Here is a 12,317-nt window from a genome sequence, read left to right on the forward strand (position 1 = left end):
TGTTTACATTGTTGCTGGCTGATATTCTCCATAGGGTTGCTCTGTATGGCAAACAGCAGCAAAGGATCATTTAAAGGTGCCAAGAGAGTATTTTCTTTGACTTGTTTCTATGCCACTAGTGCTCCTGGACTAAAAGGTTGCACCTCCAGATAAGACCAATGAGCAGGTGGTGTTTACCAACATTGGAAAAAAGAGTCACATAAGAAATCCAACTACAAGTTTCTTAATTGTGAGGAGCAAATGAGTTACCCACATTGTGTTATTTGCCTCTTTGGTGAAAACAAATCATAACTGCTTTCCGCACCATCATTCTGGATGTGTCAGGGGACAGATGCAAGACTTTTCATCTTTATCTCTGCAATAATTTTTACCACAGAAACCTCTTCTCCCTCTTGGCTCCCCTGTCACCTCAGGCTGAAGGCTTACCGTTTATGACAATATGCCAAGGGGCTCCCTCAACAGCTGAAAGGTTTGGAAAGCAACTGGTGTGGCATGTGACTGGTTTTATTGGGTCCGCAAAAACCTGTTTTGACTTAGAGCAAACAAATTGGCAATAATATATTTTGTGACTGAGTTGAAACTACACATATATGGTCCTCTGGGTCCTATATATCATTAAAGGCTTGTTTTAACCCTTGTGTGATGTTAAAACTTATGTCACACAGCCAATGTTCCTGGGTCTGGTGGACCTACCACATTATTAGGCTTTTAAATCAATACAGTCATAACATTTTAGGTAAAAGTACTAAACAGATGTTTACTTTAACTCAATTACCAATGATATGTACATCATATATAGTTCATATTTGCCATTTAACCCTGTGAGATCACATTTATGATCATTTGATCATTTTGTTTTTTGTGAAAAAACATGAAAATTCATTTATAAAAAAGGTTAAAAAAATGTTTTATCATTATTGGTGCTTATTTCTTAGTACTTAATCAGAACAAGTGAAAGTGCTTGAAATGTAACAATTTTGTAACTTTGTGTGAGAACATCAAGTACAGAAAGACAACATAGTTTCATAGCACCACCAATAAATTACACTCGGGTCCAGTAGACCCAAACACCACATATGTAATAGTAATGTGTATTTTTCTTCACAGAAAATGTCCCAAGGCCAATGATTTTGAGTTAGAAGAAATAATAAATAGCATAATTCTTCTTTTAGCAAACATTGAAAACGGGTTCCAAAGACCCAAACAACACACAAAGGTTAAATAAAATTCTTAAGCTGGTGGTCACTTTGTCTGAGTAGAGAAATTTTGTAATTTTGCCCTTCAAGCCAAACAAAATAAATAAATTATACTCAGCACTGCTTACCTAACATCTGACAGCTAGAAAATCAATAGCTCATTCCCTAGCCCTGTAATCCTCAAATAAATATGATTGTCTAAGTCTCCACTGCTTGGAACCTTTGATACAGATAGCGTTTATGTGCAGATTTGATGGATCACATACAGCACACAAGTTACTGCAATGCGTTTGATTGTTTTTTACACAACCCTGTCTCTCTGGAAGTAAGACCCTTAGATGTGTTACATGCACACAACAACTTCAGTAACTTTTTATACTATCAACAAAGTCGCTAATAAGGCTCACTTGCATTGTTATTCTGAGCATGGGGAAACTATGTAACAGACAGAGCTGGAGCACACAGCATTGGTATGCTGCTGCAGCAGGAGAAAAACTCAGCAGGTCCACCACCGAGCAGCGTGAACCAGAGGGCAGGGCAACAGCCGGCGTGGCTGTCACTGTTCATTAGCAGAGTGCCGTAAGCTGTCTGAAGCCCACCAGAGGCCAGCTACGGGGGCCACAAATTGAAAATATCTTGAGATTGCAATAGCTCTGAGAAATATCCATACTACAGACATATCATGCAAACAGTCAGTATTAGCCTTTTTCGTACGGAAAAGTGGGATTCAAAAGTTGGCCTGTTATACAGCATAGAAAATGTACTGCATTGTATGTGGCTTTCTCAAATGCAAGAAAACATTCTGTACTTTTCAATTACTATTTTTTTTAACTTGCATGTACTATAGCATCTAAACAAAGGCAGATGATAAACCTGGGAGAGACCACATTTAAATAAACTGCATCAATTTGCTCAACTGTACAATGTTTGGCATCACTATGAACGCACTGTTAACTGCAGAGCATCTGTACTTACTGGTCCATGGTGAGTCTCCATGTTTCCCAACACCAACAGGTGCAGGTGATAATTACTGAAATGAAAACATTTCAGTAATCCGTTGTTGTATTACGTAATTTACCAGGACAGATAATACAGATGCAACAGCCAACCAACCCATCAGCACATAACTGGAATGGAAGAACTGGCCCTTCCATGGTACAGTACATGAATACAACTCTTTGTGAATGGCTGTGTAAGGGTAAAACACAGTTTGATGACAGAGATTGGAAGCTTTGTTCGAAAACCGTCAATAAAACCACTGACATTTGGTACAGCCCTACTCTATAAAGGCAGCTCATGGCATGGGAAAAGGTACAGGGCAGAGACAAAAGGGTGAACTATACTGTCTAACACAATAAACTAATTTATTGACGCTGGTGAAGATAAAGCTATAAAAATGACAGCCAGGTCCAACACCTGAAGGGCAATGTATGCATCATCAAACACACGTGCTTGCCAAACTATACATCACACCAAAGCATAGAAAAGTGTAGGGTTAAAGGCCATGGATGGCTGGTCCTCTGCATAATGTATTTGCAGTATGTTTTCCCCACTGGAACATATTACAGGGCTGTGTCATAATGCTCAGGGATCCATCATGCTAATCACTCACAGTGATCATTCTTGGAAACGACACCTTTTGCTGAGCTTCAGCATCTCCCATCAGCTGGTATGATTGATAGACGATAAAAAGTGGCTGTGTCAAGTGTGGCTGTAGATAATGGATACCTGGCCTACATTAAAAACTTGCCATCTAGAAAGCAAGCAAAGTGGGGATGGATGATCCTTGGGGGCTGCCATACCAGTGTTGCTCCGGAGGACATAAAACACAAATTGGTGTGCAAATATCTCCAGGAAAATGTCATCTCTTTAAATAAAGAGGCTCTGAACCAATAAGCCAGTGCGGATACAGGGCAATCTGCTCCAGCCTAGACCAACAGCAATTCCATATTCATATTCATCTGGTGAACTCATGTTAACTGACTGCATTTTACAGTGAGGGCAATAGGGGAATAAATTCATCAAAAACTTCATCTAAAGGGGAACACAAAATAGATTTCTTCATTTCTAAATTTTCATTTGAATGAAAACTGGTATCAATGTGTTTTTATAGCTCTAATTAATCACACCTGAAGAGTTTTCAACATTTTACTTTCATTTAGTCATTGTAGTAATGACATCGCCCCAAGACCTTCTCACCTTAGACAAAATAATTTGACAGGGTTACGATACATCAAATGGCTGTGTCAGAGGATGACCCCATGGCCCTGCCTGTCGAGTCTAATTCTTGGCCAGGGTGCAGTCAGTTTAATACTGCTTCATTTTAACACTGTTCCCATTGTCAGAGCTATATTCAGGTACAGAGATACTCAGAGATTACTATTCCTGTCACAGTTCAAACAGAACTGAACAGAAATCCAGACAGGCAGAGATGGAGGCAGTGGACTCATAGCACTTTATTCTTCTGCCATCTTAGTCCTGTTTTCTGTATTTGCCTTTTAATCAGAGCAGCTGACGACTGACAGAAAAGAAGGATGAGAGAGACAGAGAGAGATGAGGATGACATGCAGCAAAGAGCTGTGGTCGGACTCAAACCTGGGACACTGCCAAGGACTCAGCTTACATCCCAGTGGTCTCCCCATCTTACTCCAGTTTTTTTATACTGATACAGCATCTCAATTATAAGACAACATATCTGGAGGGGGATGTGAGGCTTAACCTTTATAAGCCTGCAGTACAACATTAGAACATAAGGCCGTATCAATCAATAAGTTAGAGCGGGGCAGATTTGAACTCTACTGACATTTCAGGACACATCTTAAAGAGAGTGTGCCAAATGGATGTAATAATTTTCATAATGTTTTGTCAATGTATCTTGTATTGAAAAGATAAGTGAGTCCTTAATCTCTAAAGTGTACAAAACTGCTGCTCAGTCACACCTTATCTCTGTAAAACATGAACATAGGGCAGACCTGTATTGATTATTAATTTAATTGGTTAGGTAACTTTAAATGTTTACTTAAGTGTCTCTATGTCCATAAAAAGAGCTTACACTTTTTAGAGCAATCCAGACTTATTAATAAGGCAGTCAAAAAATCCCATTAATTCAACCCCGGTCTAATGATGTAAGAGTGAAAAAAGAAAGACCTAACATTTTTATAGTACTCACATGCCAGGAAGCAGTCCATACTAAAAGAGATGTTGTCAATGGAGAAGGCTGAACCGGGTCCAGGTCCATCTTCTGTGCTGAACTGCAGCCAAAACCTACGGAGGGACAGAGCTATTTTAACTACCACACAAGCTGTGAATGGTTGGATAGCTTCTGAATGAAAGGATGGGGAAAAAGAATTTATAGCTTTGAGAAAAATGTCATTGAGCTTTGGCTCTGGAGAGTATGCATTGTATGCCATATGACAGCTCAGTCTTTATTGTTAAGAACTAGTGGCTTTTTCAGCGGAGAGAGAAAAACTGTGATTTCTTTATGAATTAAACACATTTTCATCAAATACATTTAAGCACAAAACATAGGCAAGCATGGCATGACCTATACTAGGGCTGTGAATCTTCATTGGTCTCACCAATCGATTACGATCATCCTGTCAACAATTTGATTATATGGTGAAACATATTGCAACTGCAGTATCAGTGAAAATATTCAAATATATATATATATATATATATATATATTTTTAAATCATTTGTAGGAGATTTGTCTTACACGATTCCTACATAGACAGGCTACAGTCTACAATCACAACCTGAAGGACATCAACACCTGTAAATACATCGTATCATAGATGACGGGACGTGATATCATCCTTTTTCAATTTGCAGGGACCGGTAAAGCTTATAGTGTAACGTTATCATAATTATCAATAATCACGTTACTATTTTCCACAGTTAGGGAATATAGCGTGTTTTGCTCAGAGTGCAACGTTAAATTTGAGATGAACTTCTATCTGAGGAATAAACAGTTGCAAATATGAGCTTTAACGTGCTGCAATGAATAAATGGTTATAATAGTCAGATAAAAGTATGGTTGAAATAGATAGGTAAACAGTAATTGATAAATTGTGGGGCTGCTAAACAAGTACCCTGGTCTCTGCCGTGATATGTCGGGCTGACGATAACACCTCTATAAGCTAAAGTGGAGACAGAGGTGGGGCAGTTGGACAGGTGGCTGTTGAGGGGCTGTGTTGATGCGATGCTCAGGTCCTGGATGGTGCTAGGCTGGTTAAAGTTGTGGGTGGGAAAGCTGAACGAGCTAGCTAGCTAGCTTCTCGTTTACTGTCCTCTTTGCTAGTAAATAGGTTAACGTTAACGCCTAATGTTATATAGTAGGTATGTTTTTCTGAAGTAAAAAACAAAAAAAAACGTGTCTTTTTCTATTTAATCCTTTGGCTTTGTTGCTCCACCAGTTTTAAACATTTTTTGTGGTCTGTTCTGTTGGTTAGTCAGTGATGAAGCCTCTTGCGTTTGGCCCTCCGCCATGTTTAGCACGTATGCGACGAATGACGTCAGTTAGAAGAGCAGTCAAGGCAAAAAAAAAGCCCATAACGGAAAATCAACAAGAAACATCAGTAGGCTAATCGATTATGCACTGCATTGATGCAGAATCGTCTGCATCACAATGCACCGAAAAAATGATTGATTTTATCATCCCTAATCTATACAGCTAAAATCTTGAAAGGAATAGTTTGACTATTTGGGAAAGGACTATTTGCTTGATTTAGATTAAAGCAGACATCTTCAAATGGGGATCCAGGACCCCTAGGGGGTCCTCAGAGTCACTGCAAGGGGGCCTTCAAATTCTAGTTAATTTTTTATTTTAATCCGACATATTATTAGTAAATATAAATCCCCACTGATGCCATTTTTCACCCTTCCTCCAGTCATTATGCTAAAATAAGCCAACAGGCTGCTTACCCCAGCTTCATATTTAGCATACAGACATGCGCGTGGTCAATCTTTCTCATCTAAGAAAGCATGTATGCGTATTTCCCAAAAATGTAAATTGTTTCTTTAAATACTATAAAGTTAAATACATTTTTCACAAAAGTGAGGTTGCAGAGTTTTATCAGTATGATAGTTATTTGTATCTGTCTCTTGTACTTGTATCTTATTATAACATTTAAAAGGTGTGATATGTCATACTGACAGCTAGTGTTTAAAATAGTTACTGCTGTATAAATTCAAAATACTGGAGAGAGTTATCTCCCCCTCCCCCTCATCCCCAGACTCAAAGTTTACATTGGTTGCCAGGCTGAAACTGCAGAATCCACAACAGGTTGCTGGGATCACTTACATGGCTGTTTCTCAATTGCTTTTGCTTGTGACCAACTCTGGTACTCAATATAATTCAATGTGAGTACACAAATGTTGAAATGACATAAAAAATGCCCATCCCTAGTAGCTGTGATAAATTAGCCTGAAGCTAATGCTTAGCTACCTGTTCATGAGCAAATTAGCCAACTTGGCGTCCTTTTGGACTCTAAGCTGTCTCCATCTTTCAAACCAATCTTCACCCAGGGTTTGTTACATCTCTGGTAGGGCAAATGTTCGAAACATGCCAGTTTTTTTTTTAGGTCGGGTAGAATCTATCTCTGTGATCCCGTTCGTTTGTTTGCTGCTTTCATGGCTGTACTAACGTTACAGCTGTAGCGTGCTGGGTTCACATATTTACAGGTTTATCTGACAACCCGGCCTGGCTGTCAAACTGGGCAGTTGATTTCAGCAGGCCAAAACACAAACAGAAATTTCATCACGAAACGGAAATTTCCCAAGGAGAAAATACTGGCATTAGCATTGTTGTCAGAAAAGATAGTATTTCAATTTAGGATGTTTCCTTAATATCTGAAGACGCATTGGGGTAATTTTTGGATTTATTACAGTGTATATATTACATATTGCACTTTGATACTTATCTATATCTATCTATTATATGTTGATTAAATCTAATGGCATACTACTTTTCAATTCTTGCTGTCAAACCCCAAAACACTCCCATTCAAAGTTTACATATAGTGTCTGTTATGTCCTGACTTTTGTCTGCACTTCGGGCTGTATTTCTGATTCTATTTAATCTCCACAAAGGTCACTGTGTAAAGACTGGCAGGTTCACCTGGTGGTTATGGACATGACATTCTAATTAGAAGCACAAGCACCGCTGACTACATAACCCAGAATTCAGAAATGAATCGCTCTCAAGGAGCAGGATAATCCCCCCCCCAAGTGGAATAAAAAAAAGAGGGGCGTAATTTATACAACTGCACACATGGAAGGCCCATGGTATAAGCGTAGAGTCCCTGTGGGATTCATTAATTCTACAGAGTTGAGAGGTAATACTTCCCATAAAATGTAAATGTAAAAGTTAAAAATCTGAGAGGGGACGTAAAGGACGAAGAGCTTCTCGGTTCTGTTTCTTAAGACTTTCTTGTGGGAGCTCTTAAGTATTTGTGTGAGTGTGATGGAGGTCTGTTGGGATGCGAGTAAGGTGATTTGTCTGCTCTCAAACACAGAGTGCAAGTTTAATGCCTCCAGACAGTCCAAACATACAGCTTGATATAATCAAACTGCCAGTTACGTGTTGAAACAGGTGAGTGATTGCCGTACCAGTCTGCCAGCCCGTAAAGAGGAAGTATGACAAGCTTCCAGCCCCTTTCAGATTTTGGATCACTCGCTGAATGCCACAGCCTGCGCTGCTCCTCAGGGCCTGTACTGTTTTCTGCTATCCACAGAGACAGCGACCCCCTCTGTAAGCCTCCAGAACACAGCCAGAATCGCACCTGTTGGGGTAAGATTTCAAAGCAACAACACAGTTGAATACAAATTGCAGTCTAGGTGACCATAAAGCAAGAAGAGTGCACACACACATATGCATACACACACAAACATATAATAATACCACTGCAACTTTAACTTCCTTTTACTATTTTTGAATAGAAGAAAACCAGCCGAGTGTGGTATCAGTCAAGGAAGGGATGCACTTAAAATTGCATTTAGCTCAATCAGCAACATCCATCTGTTTAGTTTTAATTATTCTAAGATTAGTAGAATCCAACCAGGGTTATTTTGTTATCTACACCGCTTCCGCATGCCTCAGCACAAATCAATCTCATTTAGCTGTTTCCAGGAGGGATATGTTGGGTATAAACCTGCTTTATATTAAACAACACACAGGACGTAGCAGGAATTAAATAGAAAAAGGTAGTCTGATTCTAAAGCTTGCTAACAAGCATGGGATGCAACCCTGTCCCTCTACAGCATTTTCGTGGAGCCAAGAACATAATTCTTGCTTCATCGTTTAAGTGGAACAGATGCTGGCTTAAGCTTGGTGAAATGTACACGATGCCTTGAGACGACACTACCCAGACAACTGAAATCAATGCTTTCATGTTCAGTGCTTGCATTGTGCTTGTGGGCAGCAGGTTGTGGTCCTTATCATCTAAGATTAGTGAGACCACATGGTGACCGTTTAAACATCAAGATTGCAGGCACTGCACAGTGTACACTGGGCACCACATGAAAGTGAACATGGTCTGTAGCTAATACCCAAAACTAATATCCTCAACATAGTTGTCTGAGAGCGGAAAGGCTAGATTGAACAGCACCGCTTCAGTGTAGAGTGAAGGATTTAGAGTGTTAATCTGGAATCATGGCTAATCTTTGGCTGTGTGCCATGATGCTGGGAAGTAAGGTCTGCAATGGTGCAACACTGCCTCTCTAATTATCTTGTTTTCTGACCTCTCAACCTTTCCATCACAGTCCCACCATCATCCCTCACTTCTGTGTCAACTTCTCACACCAAGCACCCAGCGCAAATTACACATGAAGGCCAAAGGTTGATGTGCTGAGCAATATTAAAATAACTAAGATAACTCTAAATGCTAGATGCAATAGCATCAATCAAGACTTTGAGTAAACAGGCCCCTGGAGACCTGCTCTGTGGGCTTCCCGGTTTAAATAATGCATGACTTCTAATCTTTTCACAACTCGGTCCGCAGATACAATCCGTGATTGACGAGGTCAACCTCTCGGCCTGTAAGGATCGCTCAGGAAATGCAGAGGGCACAGTGTTAACCTGCTGTCTTGGCACATTACCATTTGATGTTTGAGCTGTTTCTGCAATTAATACATGCCATTATTCAGTAGTAATTCATGAGAAAAAACTGTTAAAAAAATAATACTGTTGAATATGCAACTAAATGGTGTTCTATGCAAATATATTACACTTATTCTTTTATTATCACATAACCCTATACGTCAACACATAGCCTACAGTAAATTTCAAATGCAATAATGATTTTACTGCTTTTAAAATTAGCTGTTGTATGGGACAATGACAAATTAAACTATGACTGGCTATGTACATTTCCTGGTAACCAGTGGAGCACGTACAAAAATCTGTCCTGATACGTTGCCGAGGACGGTCGCTGTTAGGGATGAGGTTTAGCAAACAGTCAACTGGGCATACATAAAAACAGGTAGGCTATTCACAGTTTTATGTGGAGAAAATATTAGAAAAAATTATCTTGACAACTCTTTTTTTTCCCCATTTGTTTCACGAATAATTTTTTTTAAGGAACGCCGAAAAATTATTAACTATTATTAATTAACACGGCAAAACCATTTATTTTACATGTTGTAAGTCATAAATACTACAGGGAAAACAAAATAGGTCAGATCAACAGAATTTTTGTTTTCACACTTGTCTCTTAGAGTTTCCGTAAGAAACACAAGTGTAAGAGATTACATATTATTTAGTATTGTTATTATTTAATACATACTGTTTGTTTGTCTGCGCAAACGTAAGCTGCAAACGTCTGCATGCCCATCTAACTAACTTGATGTTAGTGTTATTTCCAAAAGGTAGTCCTATGTCATCAATGTCATCAGCACACAATATTATTATTTGGGGTTAATTAAGTTATTATAATTAAGTTTAGAAAACATTCACCGTGTGGAAGCCAAGGTGCTAATAATCAGAGTGGTAAATCTGGCAGGTTATCACTGAAAACTGCATCTGTGCCGTGTGAGAACAGACAGCTTGACAGACATAGCAACAGTTACTAAGAAAATTGGGGCTGAGATCTCATCATGTGTTTGTATGTGCATTACAGAAAATGAAGATTGCATCTTCTCTGTGGAGAAAACTCTCTATACTTAGCTCACCGTGCATGGTGAGTTTCTTAGAGGAGGAGGGAAGAGAGGGCTCCTCAGTGTTGCTAAGCCACGCTGGGCTTTGGACTGGCCTCCTTCCACACTGAATGTAGCACCTTCAACACACAAACACACACATTTAACACAAAGGGAAAAACTGTGTCAGAAATTGAACATATTACACACATATCTTTAGAACATAAAATTGAATACAAAGTTTTACAATCCATGTGGATGTTTTGAAATGTGATTGTAGCCATAGTGAGCTGTTCCCTGATCTAACTAAAGGTTTGATTTCTGAGAAAAGAATGCTATATGAAATCCCCAAATATGGTATACAATTACAATGCTTCATTTATAGTTTCCTCACACAACCTTTGAGACTTTTGTAAATAGCTGAGAACAAAAACAAACCTCAGCAAACCAAGACTTGAAATTCTCATGGAGAGACACACTCGAGTCACTGCACTGATGATGAGCTGCAGATGTAGGACTAAGTCTACATGCTGTAGCTTTTACACCCAGTGGAATTCTGTTTGTAGCAGCGCACTGAGCTCTGACAAGACAATAAGTCTGTGTCTGAGACATCAGAGGTTTTGGTTATCTTTAGACATTCACAAACTGTTAAGACTCACATATTCATGGTTTGCCCACAAGTCCATTTTAATGCAGCGTTAACATTACTGTACCCACAGTTAGGAGACAATGCAAATGTCATCGTTTGATTAGAACAGTGTTCATGAGACGTGTATGAGCCACCTGATGATGGGCAGCTCTGTCTAGTAGCCTTTGCTGGTGACTGGAGTCTTCTCCAGGAGAGACCGGGGCCCATTATTGACTGCCAACTGCACTCGCCCTCTTCAAAAGAGCAGTAGCTGCCATTGAGAAAGTGCCCTGGAGAGAGACAGGGGAGAGAATATATCAGGGGAGATAATGGTTGGGGGGGGGGCATATAATGAGAGGATAGGCCCAGCAGGTAGGTGAGAGAATGGAGTGAACTGACAGCCAAACTGGAGGAGGAAAAGGACAGTAGTGGGGACTGGGAATCATAGAGTTGAGTGACAGAGGAGAGAGGCATGGGGTGGGGGGTCTAATAGGACTCAATGTGTTGGTGAAAATTAAGGCTGAGGTGAGGTGTGTGTGTGTGTGTGTGTGTGTGTGTGTGTGTGTGTGTGTGTGTCTTTGCGTGTGTATGTCGGGGGGGGCGCTTGGCTCTCAAAGTGGCTCTAGAAACAGAAGCAGAAAATGGAAAAGGCCTGAAGTGTCCAGAGGGGGTGATAGGACAGAACAGAGATAAAAGGAAGAGGTTTTGAGGGGAAATGAGAAAGCTGAGGTGGTGACATGATGTGTTCTGGGGGTGGCAATCAACTTGACAATCACTTCACGGAATAAAATGAGCCTTAAAAGCATTTCCGGCTCTGACCGTGACAACAATTTACAAAGTTAGTCTGTGCAGCTGCAATACTGTGAAAATGGTTCATTGGATTGTTTAGTAAATAAAACTTGTGCTTGTGTGACCCAAAAAAAGACATAAAGTAGGCGTGTCCACGTGTGGTCTGTCTCCTCTTTTCCACAATTTTGGTTCATTGAAAAAGTACACACTCCTTGATTTGCAAACAAGGGCTCTCTTTTTCTGTTCGGTTGAGTAACTGACAGACAAAAATCAAACACAACGTAGTAGTGCAAATATTGAAACACCCACCCAGGCACATTCTTTGATTATTATTTTTTTTAACTTTCAGGAGTACTTACCGGTCCATCATCACTCACAGATAGCAGACGATATATACATCAGTTTACATTTCTACTTATCACTGAACCCTTCTGCGGTACTGCAATGACAACACTGGAAATATTTCCCATATAAATAAATCAAATAGTGTGGAATGGATGATTTAAGAGTCCTACTCAGTTATTATAGTGCTCTAAGTTCTCTAGTAGGGCTGCACGATTATGGCCAAA

General features: G+C 39.7%; 1 protein-coding gene across 2 annotated transcripts in view; it reads right to left on the minus strand.

Annotated features, from left to right (window-relative positions):
* alk (ALK receptor tyrosine kinase) overlaps positions 1 to 12,317 on the minus strand; it is a 397,773-nt gene that overhangs the window by 80,710 nt on the left and 304,746 nt on the right. For both annotated transcript variants that reach the window (XM_032499965.1, XM_032499966.1), the window contains exons 7-10: positions 11,115 to 11,249; positions 10,368 to 10,471; positions 7,809 to 7,981; positions 4,366 to 4,460 (exon numbers count right to left, since the gene is read on the minus strand). In XM_032499965.1, the coding sequence (XP_032355856.1) occupies positions 4,366 to 4,460; positions 7,809 to 7,981; positions 10,368 to 10,471; positions 11,115 to 11,249 (507 nt within the window). The remainder of the gene's footprint in view (positions 1 to 4,365; positions 4,461 to 7,808; positions 7,982 to 10,367; positions 10,472 to 11,114; positions 11,250 to 12,317) is intronic.

The sequence above is a fragment of the Etheostoma spectabile genome, chromosome 20 (genome assembly GCF_008692095.1).
Source record: "Etheostoma spectabile isolate EspeVRDwgs_2016 chromosome 20, UIUC_Espe_1.0, whole genome shotgun sequence".
NCBI lineage: Eukaryota > Metazoa > Chordata > Actinopteri > Perciformes > Percidae > Etheostoma > Etheostoma spectabile.